The sequence below is a fragment of the Agelaius tricolor genome, unplaced genomic scaffold (genome assembly GCF_023055355.1).
Source record: "Agelaius tricolor isolate 1412-34295 unplaced genomic scaffold, bAgeTri1.0.p SCAF_1, whole genome shotgun sequence".
Taxonomy (NCBI): domain Eukaryota; kingdom Metazoa; phylum Chordata; class Aves; order Passeriformes; family Icteridae; genus Agelaius; species Agelaius tricolor.
Window position 1 is genome coordinate 45,999,941 of NW_027269261.1, and position 18,659 is coordinate 46,018,599.

Here is an 18,659-nt window from a genome sequence, read left to right on the forward strand (position 1 = left end):
ACGATGCAATTAGCTTGAAACAGAATCAAATAAAAAACAAATCAGTAATCAAATTTAAATTATTATTCTTTATGTTCAAAGGCAGATATCGTACTTATATAGATATGTTGCATAGATGTTATTTCTTTCTTTTGTGGTTTCTCTTACTTTTCAGCAAGAAAAAAAAAAATTAACTGCAAGTTCTGTTTTTATTTAACAGCTATCAGTTGTTGAGTGGATACAAGCCAGCACCCATGGATCTGAGTTTTATCAAACTGACCCCCTCTCAAGAAGCTATGGTGGATAAACTAGCAGAGAATGCTCACAATGTGTGGGCAAGGGACCGTATAAGGCAAGGCTGGACATATGGCATCCAGCAGGTAAGTGCTAACTTCAGACACTTAAAACAGCACTTATCTATTGAGATATTTCACAGCCAAATGGAAATAATGGTGACACACAGTCAGGAAAAAACAGCTAGTGAATGCAAGTTTGTCGGTCAAAAAAAACCCCAACATAATTTAAAGCAATCTTGCTAAATAGCAGTATGAGACTCTTTTACAAGCAGTATTAAAAAACTTGGTGGTGTATTCTTGTATGCCTTCTAAATCTCAGGGTGAGAAAATTGCATGCAGGAAGCTAACATGCTCTCCAGTACGTTAGGATATGTAAATATTGACTTTCACTAGGGGAATCATTTAAATGTTTGCAGATCTGAGAATTGAATAATTTTGTTTATCCAGGAAAATAAGAATGTAAACTTCTAGTAATAGCTTTGCTGATATGTTTTATTTTTGGCAGAAGCCTTGAACTGAGAATAGTTAAGTCAGTCTCAAAGTTCCAGTCCTACTTTAGTTGCTCTGCTCCAGTGAATATAAATATTATTTGGTAGTTATCCCAATGTGTTACAATGGAGGAGAGTAAGAATAAAAACATACTGGATTACTAAAAGCAAAACTCAGGTTCTTTGGTTTCTTTAAAAACCATAAAATCAGTCAATTGGGTATACCATGAGCCTAATTTAGTATTTTCTAAGACATCAGTTTTCCCTTAAGATTTTCTAGTCTTTTCGTGATTGGTTGTGAATTTTATATACAGAAAGGTCTCTTCATTTGTGTTAATAAATGTGTGGTAGTATTTCAGAGTGAAATTTTAGGACAATTTACCCCTGGGGAAAAAAAGAGTTTTCATGGTTTTGTGCTGAGAATAAAAGGTCATTATTTTGGCAAAAATGAGTTAGAGCTGTTTTGTAGGTACATACCCTTTTCTTCCTTGTTTTTGACAAAAATTTGAGTTTTACATTTCAGTGCCACATATTTCAAATTTTGTTCTTCTACAGCACCAAAATTCATTTTATTTGCAGAACTTTTGTGTAAAATAATCAAATAATCTGAGTTTTTATATATTAAGTTAAGCACTTCACCTCATCACATACAGGTATGCTTATGTGGCAAAATATGCTGCATATCTGCATTTCAGTATTGTTCATTATAGTATCTTACTATGAAGCTGTCGTGTTACTCTGTAAGCTATTTAGGAAATCTATGTTCTCTATTTGGGTCTAGACAGAAAGTGAGTCAATTCTTCTGTTTGCAGACTGGAATATATGTATATTCTCTACTAGGAAAACACTGAAGATAATTCAGTGTTTGTGCAACTCCCCTGCTTTCCCCAGGATCAATTTTTTCCCTAATACTGCACCTTTAAGTAAGAGGTGGCCTTTTGAAGTGCTGTTAACATTTCTGATGAAGCGTGAATCATGAGAAATGTTGGAAGTGATGGTTTTCTGTTGTCAGGTAGGGGGAGGGGATTAATTGCTTTTGAACTCAAAATTTCAATCCTGTGTTTATGGAGTCAGTGCACAATTCATTTCTAGAATGAAAAACTGTATGTTCAAAAGAAATATTTCTGATATATAGAAGAAGGCACTCAAGAATTTATACCATGTCTCCCATATTTTTTATTCTTCCAGAAGCCAATCATTTTCAATACAGGACCTTGCCAATTGGGAGCTTTGAAAAAATGAAAGTTGGGAAATGGTTACAACTTGGATAGAACTTGATATAGCCCAAAATTAAATTTAATTTTGCAACAGAATTTATTGGTTAAGATAAAGTTAAGAAGTTTCTGGAGTCAAATGCATCTCTTAGCTAATTATATTTCTAACTAGCTTTGGGAAAATTTAATCTTATGACTCACATCTAGCAAATAAATTTTCTTAGATCTTCAAGACAATTTAACCTACCCTTTGTATCGGTATATCTTTGAAAAAACCCACAAATAATTTTGCCATATTTATTGAAGTGAATTTGCAGTTAAATTGCATGTTTTCTGAATTAGTGAGGTATTAGGTAGGAAAGTCATATATATAAGCCATATATAAATGGTGATGTCAAAGACTTTCCCAGTGTTACTGGTTTGGGAATAATACATAAACGATGTGTGGATGGAAATGAAAAAATGTCTCCTTTACATCTTCACAATATTTTTATTATAAACTGCCTTTATGTATGTTTTGGTGTGCCTGTTGATATAGAAGGTTTTGCATTTGACAAGGTATGATGCGATAGCCATAAATCATTAGTTTTATTGTGGTTCCCAAAAGGCAATGGATTTGCTCAAGGCCACAACTTGGGTTTTAAAAAACACCCTAAAACCCCAAAAAACATTAATCAGACAAATCTAGTATGGGATATAACCTAAAATTAAACACTTCAGAAGAATCGTGAAGTCTGTTTTATATTCTCAGTACTGTGCTTAGGGAAAGAGACTAAACTGACTGTTGAACCTAAAATATTGTAGCCCTGTGAGAAGACATTTTTGAGCCCCACCAGGAGAGAGCAGAGGGGAAAAAGGAGAGGACTCTGATCTACTCGCTGAACAGCTCTCTGTATTTTATCTACTGACTCCTAGTAAACTCTGGGGGGGGGAAACTCTGGGAACTCTGGCCTTCCCTAGGCTCCCTTCCTAATAAATGTCCTACTTGCTGGATGATGAAGTTTAACATGAAAATTAAATCTCTGCTCACTTATTAAAATTTATAGTCTGGTGTGAGAAAACTCATGGCAGCTAGAGGTTTTGTTTAAAACCCCTTAGCCTTGTAATTACTGAGTGGTACATTAGCCATTTTTCAAGAGTTTCAAAAGATTGACTGCATAGTTTCAAAGATGTTTGTCTAGACAAATAGGATTTACATATCTACTTCCATTCTGATGGCCAAGACAAGTTTTTTGTATAAAAACGTTATTGGAATGGTAACCCCTAGTTAAGTTTTCAGATATTTTTTAAGCAGTCGGTGTGTATCAAGCTCTGATACACACTCTGATACACACTCTTTTGACTACCAGGTTATGCTCTGAAAGAGTCTTAGGCAAATGCTTCTGCTCTAAATCTTGACTGGGCTTGGGTATATATGATGAATATTTAACTGTTCTTCCTTATCAAGACAAAGACAGGTATGGACATGCTGAGAAGAGTCTGGAGAATTTAAAACTAAAAAGCTTAAGTGCCTATGAAACTGATCACATTTGGAGTTGGAAGGACAATTAATTGGAGGGTTTTGCAGTCCTGAGTGCTTATGCTTTAAACACCCAAGAATTTTTTTACTGACTAAAGACTTTTGCATGCTGAGTTGTGCACTGTTGTTGAGAATGCAGTGTAGTGGTGCAGTGAGCAGTGTCATAGTTAGCTTTCAGCAGAATATGATTGTAAATGTGGACAAGAGCTCAGAAATATTAATGACCTTCAGGAAACAGATTTACAAGGTCAACAGTATACTTTACTCCCTAATTCCTGGCAGACAAGTTACCACAGTCTCATGGATAATTAAACAGGTAGATGATGACCTTTTTCAATAATAGTATGTCTTGCAGAAGGTGCTGTGCTTTGGATATTGATGTTGATTTGTTCTTAATTATGTAATCTTTCTCTTTTCAAATAATTCTTTTTCTTCTGGTAAAAAGACCAATAGCTCAGTTTCAAGAGTGCTTACAATATACAGATAACAAATACCATTTATTAAAACCTATGAGAAGAGAGCAGAAGGGCAAGATGCTCCTTTCTGGGTGCAGTGCAGAGATGCCTCTCATTTAGCTGGCATATATATCACATGGCAAGCTGCTTGCTCTAGGTGTTATCCACACTGCTACGTGCTTCTGCTTGACTCCAATGGGTTTATTTCATGGGCTACATTTTGTCATTCCCTCATATTACTGTGACATGCTTCGGTACTGGAGTGATACAGTGACATGGTGTTGTGCTGTATAATACTATAAACAGATCTTGCAGAGCTGTAAAATAGTTTCTTAGGGGAAAGAAGCTTACAGATGTTTTAAAGTAGATGAATTAATCACTGGGAAATATATTATGAACAGCAATCATGCTGTGGCTGTAGGATGAATTGAATAGTCTAGTAGGTCTGTTCAGTATGAGAGCCTCATCATTTTGGGATTATATAAAATGAAAAAATTAAAGGGATACTCTCACGTAGTTGAAGTACAAACTATTTCTTTCTTTAAAAAGTGTTGAGGAAAATGCCTTCCAACTTCCAGATTTTTGTCCTCTTTCTAAATCCATTGCTGCTTGTCAGGCTTTTTTCTTAACAAGATATAACAAATTACATTTTTTGCATGACTATATACAGTATTTTTGTTCTGCTACTGCAGAGCCAGCCAGGAGAGGGAGCACAAGTTAGCTAACAAATCTTGTTCCCAGAACTGTCCTGGCAGCTGTGATGACACTGATCCTAAACAAGTATTTTTTGGTAGCACAGACTCATAGTTGTTTGTTGCTCCATGAAGGGAGAAAGTAGGAGCGAAACAGGTAGGAAAAACATGTATTTCTGCTTAAAAGAACACATTCAGGAGCGAGAGTAAGTGGAAAAACAGACAGAAAAATCAGTATGAAAATACTTGACAGTGTCCCTTTTAGGGAGAACATGATTACCTGCAAGTTGGTGGTCTTGGAACTGGGGAAATGGTAAATGTACAAGGACAGATACGGGAGTTAGATCCAGGCAAAAAAATAAAGGCAATATAGCCTTGCTGTAAGTGAATTAAAATAATCCCATTTGTGCTATGAGAGAAGGCTTTTTTTTTTTACCTTTATGGATTTTGATATTAAGTCCTGTCGTGACTACATGAGTTTTTTCATTTGGTTACTTTTAAGGAATTTTTCATAACAAGATAATGGAAAACAATCTAATAGAAAATATTCAGAACTCATATAAATTTATCCATGAACTTAGGGTATATTTTGGCATATCCGTGAACTTAGTGTATTTTTTGACATTCATAAAACTGTGATTTTATGCATACAGGAGAATCCCAACATCCATATGAGTAAGGGAAAGACAGAAAAGAAATGAGTCAAGCTTAGAGATCAGAAAGCAAATGACAAAAATTTAAAGTACATTGCCTGCCTCGTCCCTTTTCCTGAATACACGACACCTAGATCTCCCCACTGATTGTAGAGATCACAGGCAAAGATTCTTTCACATTTTGCTTATATACATTGCCACGTATCCTTATAGCTTAATCAAAGGGTATCTTGCTTTTTCTTCATATTGCATTGTGGTCTGGCTAGAAAAGCTAACAGTCAGAAACCCCATTTATACTGAAAAAAGAAAAAGTATTAAAAATCTCACAGCTTTAACAATTGTTTATAAATATTGGCAACTTAAAATTTTCCTTCTGCTCTGTGAAAAACATCTTAAAAAAGATGCTCTGAAGTTCCTGTCCTAGAATAGTCAGTTGGTATTACTAAGCAATTTTATGAAATCTTACTTCTCTTTGGCCCAAAAATGCAAGACATTTTGGTCTCTTAAAGTCAAGATCTTATTTTTTCAGATGTATGGAAAGTATATGGATTCATCAATTAAAACCAGGTGTTGGTCTTCTCAGGCTGCCTAAGCCTGCAATGCAGAAGAGGCATTGTTCTGGAAAGTCAGACTGGGTGAAATATGCATGCATGGGAAAAATCAAGTTGTTGCTTATTTTTTCATTAAATATATATAAAGCCAGCATCTTGTCCTTGTAAAAACCACTTATGCTACCTCACTTTGACATTTTACATGATTTATACTGATATATTAGTTCCTTCCATTTATAGTCAGGGCACATTCTGCCAGGCGTTCCATATGGCTATGGTTCTCAGTGAAGATGGCAGAAGCTGTACATGTATTGCTAAGGATACACATACTTCCAAGGTTAGAACTCAGCTGCTAGTTGTATTCCAGGTGAGGAATACAACCTCTTCTTTGTTTAGGTGCATTTGGATTATTAACATTGTTAAGAATACAGCTTTGTTGGGCTTTCTGGTTCTAATGCTCTGGAGTTTGAAAATTACTTCTGTAGTAAATACCAATTTACAATTGTATTTTTCCTTTTCCCCCATAAGATGTTTTTTTATTTTCATGATTTCTGGTTAAATACAAGCTGCTATGATAGGTGTGGAAAAGCTAGCCCTCTGGCTAGCGAGGCATGAAAGGTATGGTGTGGGTAAATGATCCTGCTGGCAGTGCCCATGCTGCACATGCACATGGTGGCTCACTGGTTTTCTGGCAGCACTGCTGGCAAGCTTGCCCTGTAGCATTTGTTGTGGCAATTGCTCAGAAATCTTTGTCATAGTGAGAGGTGTGGATTTTGGGTGTTGGTGGAGATCTAACAGCAAGCAGAATCAATTCACAGCTGTGGAATGAGGGTTTGCTAATGGTGCAAAGGGAGCTGAGAGAACAGCAGCATGTCTGTCTCACTGGACATGTGCTGAAATACATTTGTTATGTGTTTGTAGTTTAACAGCCTTGCTTATGAGAACAAAATCATTTTAGTACCACACAGAATATGTATCTGTACAGCTTTTATACTTTAAATCACAAAATGTGTGTTCCCAACTAATTATCATATTTTTCCTGCACTCTTCCTACTATATGTTTTAACTTTACAGTCTTTTCCTATCTTTCTTTCTATTTAGCACTTATCTACATATGTTTCTGGTGACTTTTTATTCCCTTTAGTCAAGTGATCTGTGCTGTTCCTGAACTTCTTAGAGATTTGGGAATGTCCAGCAGTGCACAGCATTGCAATACAACAATTATAACTCTGAAAACTACATTATTATTTTCAGATGTCTTTTAGAGGTCTATATGATGCTTTGTTTTTTGTTACTAAATTAATGCTAAAGCACAAAACTGTATTACACTGCATCTCTTAATAGGTTCTTTTAGAACTGTTTGTAGAATTTGACTATGGTTTTCTCTGCTGCTGTAGACGGTATGGGCATTCCTCATTTCATTCTTACATGAGATCTGTCTGTGCAAGTTCCAAGACCAGTTGTAAGTCCAATGCCTCAAGATCAGTTATCAGTTATAGACACGTCACAGACTCATTGAACAAAAGAATGCACTTTACATCTGACATGTGTTTCCTTGGAGCTACTTTGCAGCAGTGTTCTTTACCTGTCATGGAAGTTTTAAGAGGCTTGTTGATATGTTTTGGTGTGTGTGTTTAGGTATTTTTTCTGTAGTTATTTTCCTTTTAAGAGCTACATGTAGTTTAAAAAATTTTTGCAGTTAAATTGGCCCATTGTTGACCAATTATTGCCTAATTGACATCCTTATATACCCTTCGAAAAAGTGTATGAGTGCCCATTCAAATAGTTGTTTGTCTGTCATTTGCTATGTATATCAGAATCTGTCATGTACACTGTGAAAAGTAATACTGACTTTTCATGGTCAGTGCTATATCACTGACATTTAACATTATTACTTCCATCCAGGGCACAATCTGCCAGGCATCCCAACTTTTTATGGTTGCAATGTTTTCCTAAGTAAAGTAAATTAAATTCTAAATTATTAATGGATATTTGTCATGTGAAATGAAGACAAAGCTGTGTAATAAAATTCATAGGCTTTTCCCCTTTTTTTTTCTGTGATATGATAGGTTCTGACTTCAAAACAAAAGAATTATATAAATATCATGTATGCTACCCAACTAAAACCATTAGTCTATTAACAAGTAGTTTCCAGACAAGCTCTCTACCAAATAGTCTTCTGATGAATCATTAGACTGTCAAATCTGGAAAATTCTGGCCAAAAAAAGCTTAAAAAATTAGGTTGAATGTTAAAACTTATTTTAACAGTCTACAATAACATCTTTGTATTGAGTAGGAGGAATTCAGTCTCTGTACTGCTTGGAAATGTACTCAGTAAAAATTACCGCTCTTAGCTAATCAGTTTTCTTGTTGACTTGATTGCGAATGTGCAAAGCTCAATCACTGCACAGGATCATTCTCTACACTTACACCAGAGAGGTGCAGAAGGTCATTAACACTAAAACTTATGATGAATATAACAATAAGAGTGCTTAATCCAGAAATTATTAGCACATTCAAAATTTAAATAGATGTGTAATAAGAAAAAAAAAAAAGAACCAAGTTGTTAAAAGAAATATCTTTTCTCACATTCAAATTTAAAGATGTAGCCACAGTCTTGAATAGGTGAAAAAGGTCACAATGTTATTAGAAAAAAGGTCACAATGTTATTAAATTAGATCCAAGGAAAAAAATCTGTAAAATCAAGTTGGTATAATACATTAAATTTCTGTATTCCTTTTTTTTTTTTCTCTCCTTGCTCTCATTTTGTGCTTAGACATTTTAAAAGCACTTATACTATATTTCATTTTACACATTGGTATCAGCTGATTGCCTTTATGGTAATTTGTGTTAATGGTTGTTATGGCAACTACAAATGCATTAGTCTAACATTATATCATTGATAAGAAGTTACATATTTATTGTTCCAAACTTTCATATTTTTAAAGACAGTATTTCACAATGTTTTTTGGATGTAGAATACTTAATAGGAAATTATTTCTCTTTTTGTGTCCTTTCAATCACAAATAATCAAACTCATAGTGTTGCATCATCTCAGATGATCTGAGGTTAACTCAGATGTTAATTAACATTAACTCAGATGTTAATGTGAATACTCTTATATAAAAAAATAATTTCTCATAACATTTACTTCAGCATTTGCTTGAAGGACACAGCCCTTTTTCACATCTACCAAATTAAACATTGGATAAAGTAGGATGTCAGCTTAAGAATTTGGAGCAAATATGAAAAGTGGATCCCTCAAATGGTATTACTGTTGGCCCTGCCACTGTCCTTTCCACGAAATAGAATTAGAGCTGATACGGTTTTGTAATTTGGGTCACCAGCAATGCGATACCTTTATCTTTCTGTTAGCACTTTTAGCATGTAGGTAATGCCTTAATATTTCTTCTCCTGGAGGCATAACTTGTAGGACCAGATTTCATCAAGCATTGGTTTATAATTAACCTTTCAATATCTGCTCACTATGACAAGGCAAGAGGCAGATAGTCTCGCATCTAAGCATTTAAAGAGTAGCAAAAGATGCCTGCAAGATGTTTTTCAGAATGGATGTTCCATTTCTTCTCTTCTTGAAAAGATTGAATTGAAACCACATATGTTCCTAAAACGAGAACTGTAATGCTGTAAAAGAAGTAAGGTACTTTCACTGTAGACACTGTCTTCTAAAATAATAGGCATTGGTTTTGGACAGCGGCAGCTATTTTTTATATACTATGTCCATCTGTAATTTTTTTAATAAATAAAGATATTAGGAAAAACACAGAGAGTTCTTTGCATGGTTTCTCTTATTGCCAACAAATTCTGACAGGATGTGAGAAGACAATACAGACAAGAAAACAATTCTGTTAGTCACTAAAAATTAGATTAGCCACTTAAATAATCCAGTTAAACATGCTTTCAAATAAGATCATTTTGCAGTAGAGGAAAACCTAATCAATGTTTTCTAATAAACCTAAAATTCAAAGATTAAACATTACCAATATTTTCATTTCAGCTGGAGAGTGATTAGTTCAATTACCTATTGCAAAAGCACTACACATGGAACACATAAAGCATACTCTTGCAAACCCCTTTATTTTTGAAAAATACATGTCTTAAATAGTTGTTATAGTAAGGCATGCATTTATTATCTATTCTGTAATTTATTAATTAGTGTTGCACACCTCTATTTTTTTTAATTAGTGGTATTTTGTTCTTTTGTTTTTATCACATTTACTATTTGGGCATTTTGTATATTTATGGTGCAGTAATGTCAGCTTTAGTTAGAAACAGGTTTCTTCTTAGGGCAGCTGCTTTATAAACAGTTTTTGAAATATAATGCTTTTGACTTTTCTGTCATTCTCTTTGGCTCTGTCCTTGTTTCTGTGGTTTGTATTGTTACTGTATTAAGTAAACTTGACAGAAACTTGCAGCAGGTAAAATAATAAGAGCTTTGTTTATTATGTGTGTCACTCTTTTTAGTGAATTCAGTCTTGTAGTTTCTAGACTATTTTTCTCTGATTCCTTGCCATATTTGAAGTTACATGATTTCAATTGGTATAATGGTAATTTTTATGGTGTTATTGAAGAATAATCTTGTCTGTAAGATAAAAAGCGGAGTTCCTGAAATTGAACTGGTTTTTCATACTAATGCAGGATGTGAAAAACCGACGGAATCCTCGCCTTGTTCCATACGCTCTTTTGGATGATCGAACAAAGAAGTCCAACAAAGACAGTCTTCGGGAAGCAGTCCGCACCCTTCTAGGCTATGGTTACAATTTGGAAGCTCCTGATCAAGATCATGGTAATTAATTTTGAGTTTTTTTCTCAAAAAAAGTTTAGAATTTTCCACTGTGCTATTGAATTTTTTGGTCCAATAAAACATTTTGAATAGATGTTTCCAAATATAATAGGTGCTTTTCTCCATCTTCTCTTCTCTTAGATCTTAATTTCTTTCTTTCCTTTTTGTTTCCTTTCCTTGTCTTGTGGCCTCAAACGAATATTTACAAAATGTAACATTTTTACATTTTAAAGCAATTATTTAAAATTTAAACCAATCAACAAATTTTTTGGGAATAGTTTTATTTAATGCTATATTTGCTATTTCAAGACAAAATAGGAAAAAAACTCTGTAAACTCAGTAGATGTGAATTTTATATTCCTAAAATTTTAACTTCAAATAATGAAGAATTCTACAGTTTTTGTACAGTCTTGTATTTAAACACTTAAAGATACAAGATGAAATTTTCTAAAATGAATGATTGCAAACCAAATTTCTGTGAATGGCAACCTGCAAGTCTATAATTAGATAGTTTGTTAGAGCCTTTAAGTTTCCTGGTCTTCCTCAGGTGTCTAAACCTTATTTTTTTCCTCTTCATATGGTGATAGTGGTTATGTTTTGACCCATTTAGGCCATAGACCTTCAGTAAAGCATTTCTGCAGGAGACAAAACTCATATCTAACTTGTACACAGGGAACCTACCATTTGGAATTTCTTTTCCAAAGCACATGCATGCTCTGATCCTTAGGTTTTATGAGATACTGCCATTAAATTACACTTAAATATGAGGCATTACTGAGACCATGAATGTGTAGCAAGGCTGGATTGCTGAATCGGTAGAACAATGTTCCTCAGTGGAATGGACAGTGTTGGTGGCAAAATGCTGTGGTCTCACTCTTAAATCTGCCAAGACTGGAGAGCGTGACCCTGCTGCATAACCCTAGAATTTCTTCCCCTCCCACTGTTGGAAAGGATATGCTGCAAAGAAAGACTGAGCATGTGTCATGGTTTGACACTGGCACAATGCCAGCGCCCCCATGAGAATACCCTCTCCCTGGTTTCTGCTGTGAGATGTGACCAGGAATAAGCAAAGCAGGCTCCCACTTAGGAAAAAAAATTATTAACTAAACTACAAGGGAAAGGAAAAAAAAAAAGAAACACACAAGGAAAATGAAAACTTCACAAATACATCTCCTCCTCCTCCCCACCAAATTTCCAATACAATACATCCCCCAAATCATCAACTCTCGGTCCGGCACCACCCTTCAGAATACTCAATCCTCAGTCCATCAAGAGGAGAAGGAGTCCTTCCTGTGCCAATGGTGACCTCTTCCTTTCATGTCCAGCGCTCTCACCACTGAACACGGACCAGAGCTGCTTCTAGGGTCGACTTTTAAGGATGCTTTGTCCCACTCCAAAAAGGCACAGTCTCAACTTTGGGACATCTGTCCCCCCCATATTTTTCACCCCCTGGGGCCGAGGGGTACCCACACCGAACTCTCGTGGTCCTGAGGCATTGCCTCCCCCTAGAATGCAGTCCCTGTATCACAAGGAAACATGGCTCTGTCCATGGCTACACAAAAAGAGTCCAGCATAAGCTATTCCATCATCTCTTCCACCTGAGTTCTTCTCTATTTCTCTCGTGGCCCATTTCCTCTTATCTCATCTATATCTCTCTTCTCATTCAGCTCCAGGAGGATTAGCATTTGTAAGGTTTCCATCATCCAAGAAAAGGGTTAAAAATCTGAGGCTCTGTCTGTCCAGAACTCCCACGGCTGCCCAGCCGGGCACCTTCTCACACCCCCCCTTCTCCTTCTCGGCCGGCCAAGCACAGGCACAGGCTCTCTCTCTGTCTCTCCTGGGGAGGGGGTGGCTGCCCGATGCCTCTCAGTGCTCCTCCTCCACCCTTCCACCCTGCAGGGGCCTTCCCCTCCCTTCTGTCCAGGCCCGGCCTACCTCACCCGGCCCCATGGCTGCCCCTGGGCCTACCTCACCCGGCCCCATGGCTGCCCCTGGGCCTACCTCACCCGGCCCCATGGCTGCCCCTGGGCCTACCTCACCCGGCCCCATGGCTGCCCCTGCCCCACCCAGCCCGCAGCCGGGCAGGGGAGCTCTGAACCTTTCCCTGACTGGAACCCAAGAGAGCCTCCCAGGGGAGAGCCCTGCTTTAACCTCGTGTTCTCAGAGGCAGATCCAATGTCCCAATGGCCACATTAGGTGCTAATATTAAAATTTGAGCACCCATTGGCCTGACCACAGCATCCCAGAAAACATATTTCCTGTAAAACCACCACAGCATGACTTCTGCTTGGTTCTGAGAAGGTGGGTTGGCTGGTACAGGGGACCTTTGATTCTTTTGAAAATATAGGGGCTGTCTAATGGTGTAGGGAAGAGGGGGTGAGAACACACTCCTTTTCCACAATCTCTTCCATATCCTGCTGAACAATAGTAATCCTCATTTTCATTTACAGCTCTGAGAACCATATGCTGCTGCCTTTACTTGGGAATGGACTGTTGAAAACCACTCTCTTTTTCCTTAGAATTTTTGAGCTGGTTCTGTGAATGGATTTAGTAATGGAATGTAAAGAACACTAGTGCAATCCCTGAATCTGAAAGATGTGATCAAGGTTGTTGCAAAATTCCCAGAGAAAAGGAACTGCAGAACAGTATCCCATGAACGGGTCTTTCTCCATGACTCAGTCTTCTACAAAGACTGGAATTGTATTCAGCAAAAGATTTTTTTAGTCATTTTGGGAATTTAGATTTTGCATTTTATGAGCTTCTCAAGTTATGGAGATGAATAAAACATGTCAGAAGGGTTGTCGTTCATCAGCCAAAATTCATGCTGTTATTAAGGGATTTAGAGCCCTCTAGTGGTGTTCTGTATCTCCAATCAATTTTTACTTAAACATTAATTTTACAAAGTTCTTAAGTATTAGTTTTTATGGGTTTTTTATTATTATTTTTTACTGGTTTCCCACAGCAGCTGTATTTTTGGGACTGATTAGACTCCAGAAAGCATTTTCTTACTTAGAATCCAAAAAAAAAACAATTTCTCAGGTACCATGCTTTGTAGTGCTTCATCTGTATAGGTGAGGCACTAAGGGTCTTCAGAAGTGTTTTTAAGGCATTAATTGCATAGACTATCAAAGAGAAAATTTTACTGATAAAGAATTATGTGGCAGAGAGATGTGTTGCTTAGAGGAAACTTAATGAACCTCACCTAACTGAAGTCAGGCATGGTGGCATGAGAAGTAATGGTTAATTCTGAAGGATGCGATTTTATAGACCGTCCTAGTGATATTGGAAATGTTCACCTTGATGTGTATGAGAAAATAGAAGAGAAAGGGAGAAGTTCTTAGCATGGCCTAACAAACAAGTGCAAGTAGGTGCAGACAAGTTTGATATTATAACAAAATCAGGGAGAAGTGGAATTGTGGTAATTAAACTGGAATGCTGACTTTTCAAATGTTGCACAGACTTTATTTGATACATTACAAATCTGTGGGAAAAGATCTATGCATTTGGCCTTTTTTTCCCTTAATCTGAGAAAAAGAATTGGAATGATCCTTGAGTCATCTATTTGTAGCTGCATTCAGATTTTCAACTTCTTTCTTTGTCTTATTTTGTTTCTTGTGTTTTGTTTTGTTTTTTTTTTTTTTCCTGATTCCCAGAATGGGCAAGGACACTTGCCCTGCATGGCTGGTCTGCAGGCACATTCTTCTTTTCATGTCTGTAATCAAAGGGATTCCTTTTGCTTTTGCTTTCAATATTTCTTGTCAGTAATTGAAAACAGTACTTTCTGCATTGTTTTTTTTGTCCCTTTGTACCTATTTTTATTTTTTAATCCTTTTAGCAACAAGACTGGATGTGTGCAGTGGAATGATGGAAAAGTTCAGGATCTTCCGTACAGAAAAGACCTATGCAGTGAAGGCTGGGAAGTGGTACTTTGAGTTTGAGGCGGTTACTGCAGGAGACATGAGAGTGGGCTGGACCAGGCCCGGTTGTCTGCCAGATCAGGAACTTGGCTCGGATGAAGAAGCTTTTGTTTTTGATGGCTTTAAGGTTTGTATGTATCTGTAATAAGATGAGTAGCTGCAAAAATTTTAGTTTTTGTGTCTCATTCCATGTATCATTGCCTCTATTGCCTTCTCTGCTTTCATTGATGTTTTATGACATTATTTCTCTGTCTTTGAGGGTCTAGGCAGAATAAATAGAATCAGTGTCACCTGAAAAACTAATTAGCAAGGTCTGGCATTTTTATAATGTTTTTTCACAAATTCACGTGTTTCTTTCTACACTATATATAAAGAATTGATAACCAAAGTGGCTAAATCAAATTCAAAATACTGGCAGACCTCTAATTAGCTATGAATAATTTCTTTTCAAGTTTTACTCTGTTGTTCTCTCTATAAGATGGGCCATTAGGGAATAAATATGGTTAAGATTATTAACACTATGTGTTTGAGGAAAACTTTGAGCCAAAGTAGTTGTAAAAATGTAAGCTTTCCAAAGAGCATAGCTAGGTTTTCCAAGAAATCCTTACAGCTTAAATGAAGTATGTTAGAACCACTAAAATTTGTTCAAATTTAACTCTGCACAAAAAAAAAAAAAGACTGATTTAAATATAGTAGTAAAAATATGTAGGAAAACAAACCTTTATATTACTATCATCAGAATAGATTAAATGACTCATTGAAATTTTTAATTTCAGTATGAGGACAAGTGCAACTGCTGTCTGAACCTTAATTGTTCTTAAGGCTATTGATGACTCATTGTCAAATTATTTCTTGTATCTGGTATTGGAATTAATTTTCCTAATTGCTGTTAAAATATGTAACAGAAATCAACAGAATTCCTGGATATTCCCAGCAAGATAAAGTTCTCCAGATATATTTTATTTATGGTGTGGGAATTTATTTATTTCCTGTTCCTGTGTTGCATGAGAAGATGCCTTGAAATGAGAACTGGAAAGTTTTTTTGTAAAGTGTTTTACGTAAACCACTTGAGTCCTCTATTTTTACTGGAATAGCTGTATAGTTGCCTTCTGAATCTTAGGGTTTGATGTTTAGGTCTCAGTCCATAAAGCTATTTTTGTTGTGTTTGATTTTAATGGGTTCTTTCCTTGGCTGGGAAAAAAAAAAAAGACATTCAAGATATCAAGGAAGGTTCATTGGTTTTGTACAGCTTTTAGGATGGATACAGAACATAAACATCTACTTGTGATGAAATACTTGAATAGGAATCCTATCTGTTATTGGTTATTAACACTTTTTTTTCCTGTGCTTGGTTACGATAGTTCTTAACAAATGTTAATTTATTTGAACTGCAGTCCAAGACCCCATTGAAAGCCTTTGCAGTCTTTGACGTGAAAGTCAGTTAGATGAATCATGCCCTCAGCTACTCTGGAATCTATCAGAAACCCAGTGCTTGTCTCATTCACAGACAGTTCTATTCTTTCCAAAATATGATATAAGAGAAAGATTAATTTATTTTGCACAAAATATTTTAAAAATTATACTTAAGGGAAAAATACAGATTGTTTGCAAGTAATGAATTTTTAGACTGCTAAAGTAAATAAAAGCAATTGCTTAAAAATGGTTTGTGGAGTAGCTATTAAACATTGTAATTGATAGCATATTATTGTGATTAAAAGTCTTTCATGGAGCTTCTGCAGAAAACAAAACCATACTCTTACCTTTTACTAAAATGTTGAAATAGCAATTTTCTCTATCAGCTCTCTTAACAATGTTTTATAGTGCTGGCATGAGGGGTGCTGTCAAGAAGTTAATTGTTGAATTTCCATATTCAGAGTCAGCTTGGAGTACTCACAGACACAGTTTTGGAATGATATTCTGTGAAAGTGTTAATTTTAATGCCATCTTAATTGAGGCAGTTAATTATTAGTTCTACCCATGAAGAGGAGAAGAACACATACATTGTCACTATTTTCCTTTTAAATGCTTCTAATTATTTCAGGCACAGCGGTGGCATCAAGGTAATGAGCATTTTGGCCGCTCTTGGTTGGCAGGAGATGTTGTTGGATGTATGGTTGACATGAATGAGCACACCATGATGTTCACCTTAAATGGTGAAATCCTGCTTGATGACTCAGGCTCAGAACTTGCATTCAAGGACTTTGAGGTTGCTGATGGTAAGTACTGTAATACATCATGCTGTTAACTTGCTAATGCCTGGTTTTTGCTCTGACTTCACTTCAATGTGTTTCTTTTGTGTTTCATCTCCCTGTTCTCATCCCTGACCCTGCCTCCCCTGACTTGTCCTTTTTTCTATGTGATTAGTATTAGTCTTTTGGAAAGGGAATTTGCTGGGTGTGACAATGAGGAAGGGGTTTTTCTGTAGTGATCTTTGTGGCTGTCTTTTGTTGTGAGACCCTTTAACTGTTTTTCAGGGATGTGTCTGATGAGACAGATTCATGACTTTTAATATTTCATCCTCACTGCAGTAGATCACCATATGATGTAATAGAATTATAGAATGTATCATAGAATGGTTTCAGTTGTAAGGGACCTTTTAAGAACACCTAGTCCACCCACCTGCCATGGGGGGCAAGGACATCAGATTTTATCTAGATGAAGTACTGAAATAATACCAAGTGTCTGTCCAATTAGTGAGAAACTGGTAGTGAGTTAAACCATCTTTAAAGTTTTGTTTTAACACTGGGAGGAGAAATGACCCCTGATCCAGTCAGCTTATACAAAACTATCCTCCAAAATATTCTGCTTAATTCTAAACCAGCAGACTGAGCTTTGTGCTTATTTTAGGGGTCTTGGTGCAGGTTTCAGCATCCACAAGCAGGTGCTAGTTTACTGTCAAGACATAACTTAAGAGATTGCTAAAGATGGCGAAGATTGTGAAGGTTTTTCAGGTGGCAGATTGATTCTGTACCAAAGATGTATCTTTGTTTATAAATTTAATTATATACCTGTGTGCAGATAGACACAGAAAAGGAGTAAGAAATTATAAGTTAACTGCCTAAAACTTCTGAACTATGGTAATGTCAAAAAAAATTAAGCTTTAAGCTTTCATTACTTGGAGGTACATATATTCTGCCATAAATATTATACATCTATTAAACAATACAGGTGCAGCTGAGAGATAAAGTTAAATTTTTTGAAAAATCAGAGTTCCACATGCTACTGTTGGGTTACTCATCCCTACCCTACTCCCATGGGTGATATGAATTTCATACTTCTTAATTAGGCAATTCAGTCTTTGAATTTTTACCACTTTATTTTCATCTGGATTTCAGAGTATTTTACTTTCAGGAGTACTTTGGGAGATTTTTTTTTCCTTCCTTTGCGATACATTGGGAATCAGAAATATTTGTATTTTATTTAAAATTACATAATTGCCATTAATTTTCTGGACTGGTTCCTGTTACTTTACTGCCTTTGGATTTCCTTAGATGCTGGGGTAGCATGATGAGGGAAAGGGATATGAGAACTGGCTTGCTGTTAGTGTTGTATGCAAAAAAAAAATCATCTCGGTGCAATTAAATTTTAGTAGCATTCTAGTTATTAGTTAGTATACTCCCATTGAGGAAGAGGGGATTCTGAAAGAAACTCAAATTCCATGAAATTCTGAGGCTGCATTTATTCCAAGCTGGTAAAATCACAGTGGTGTACTTTGTGTGGTGCTTGTTTCTAGCTGCAGGTCCAAATTGAAACAGATCTCTCTGCTAAAGGAGTTCTTGGCTTGGCACAGAGCTTGAAGGCTTTGGTAACCATGTCAGAGACTTTATGTCAAGCATCTCAGGTTTTCCACAATATCCTTGTAACTCACATTAAGTTCCTTTAGTATTGTTTTTGTAGGAAAGAGCTTTGCCTTTGTAATAAGATGTCCGAGTTAATTTTCAAGGGAATGTGCTGATTGATCTTATGTTTAATAACTCCAAAGCTATATTTGAAATTATTATGGGTGTTTAATACATAAATATTGGAGGCAAAAGGAGAGGGGAAGGGAAGACAACTGAATTGTGTATTGAGTGTGTATGTGCAAACACACATGT

At 36.2% G+C, this 18,659-nt stretch overlaps 1 protein-coding gene across 6 annotated transcripts in view; it reads left to right on the forward strand.

Annotated features, from left to right (window-relative positions):
- Window positions 1–18,659, forward strand: part of RYR2 (ryanodine receptor 2) — a 385,403-nt gene that overhangs the window by 229,097 nt on the left and 137,647 nt on the right. For all 6 annotated transcript variants that reach the window (XM_071432561.1, XM_071432585.1, XM_071432571.1 and 3 more), the window contains 4 exons: window positions 200–359; window positions 10,504–10,651; window positions 14,484–14,692; window positions 16,607–16,781. In XM_071432561.1, the coding sequence (XP_071288662.1) occupies window positions 200–359; window positions 10,504–10,651; window positions 14,484–14,692; window positions 16,607–16,781 (692 nt within the window). The remainder of the gene's footprint in view (window positions 1–199; window positions 360–10,503; window positions 10,652–14,483; window positions 14,693–16,606; window positions 16,782–18,659) is intronic.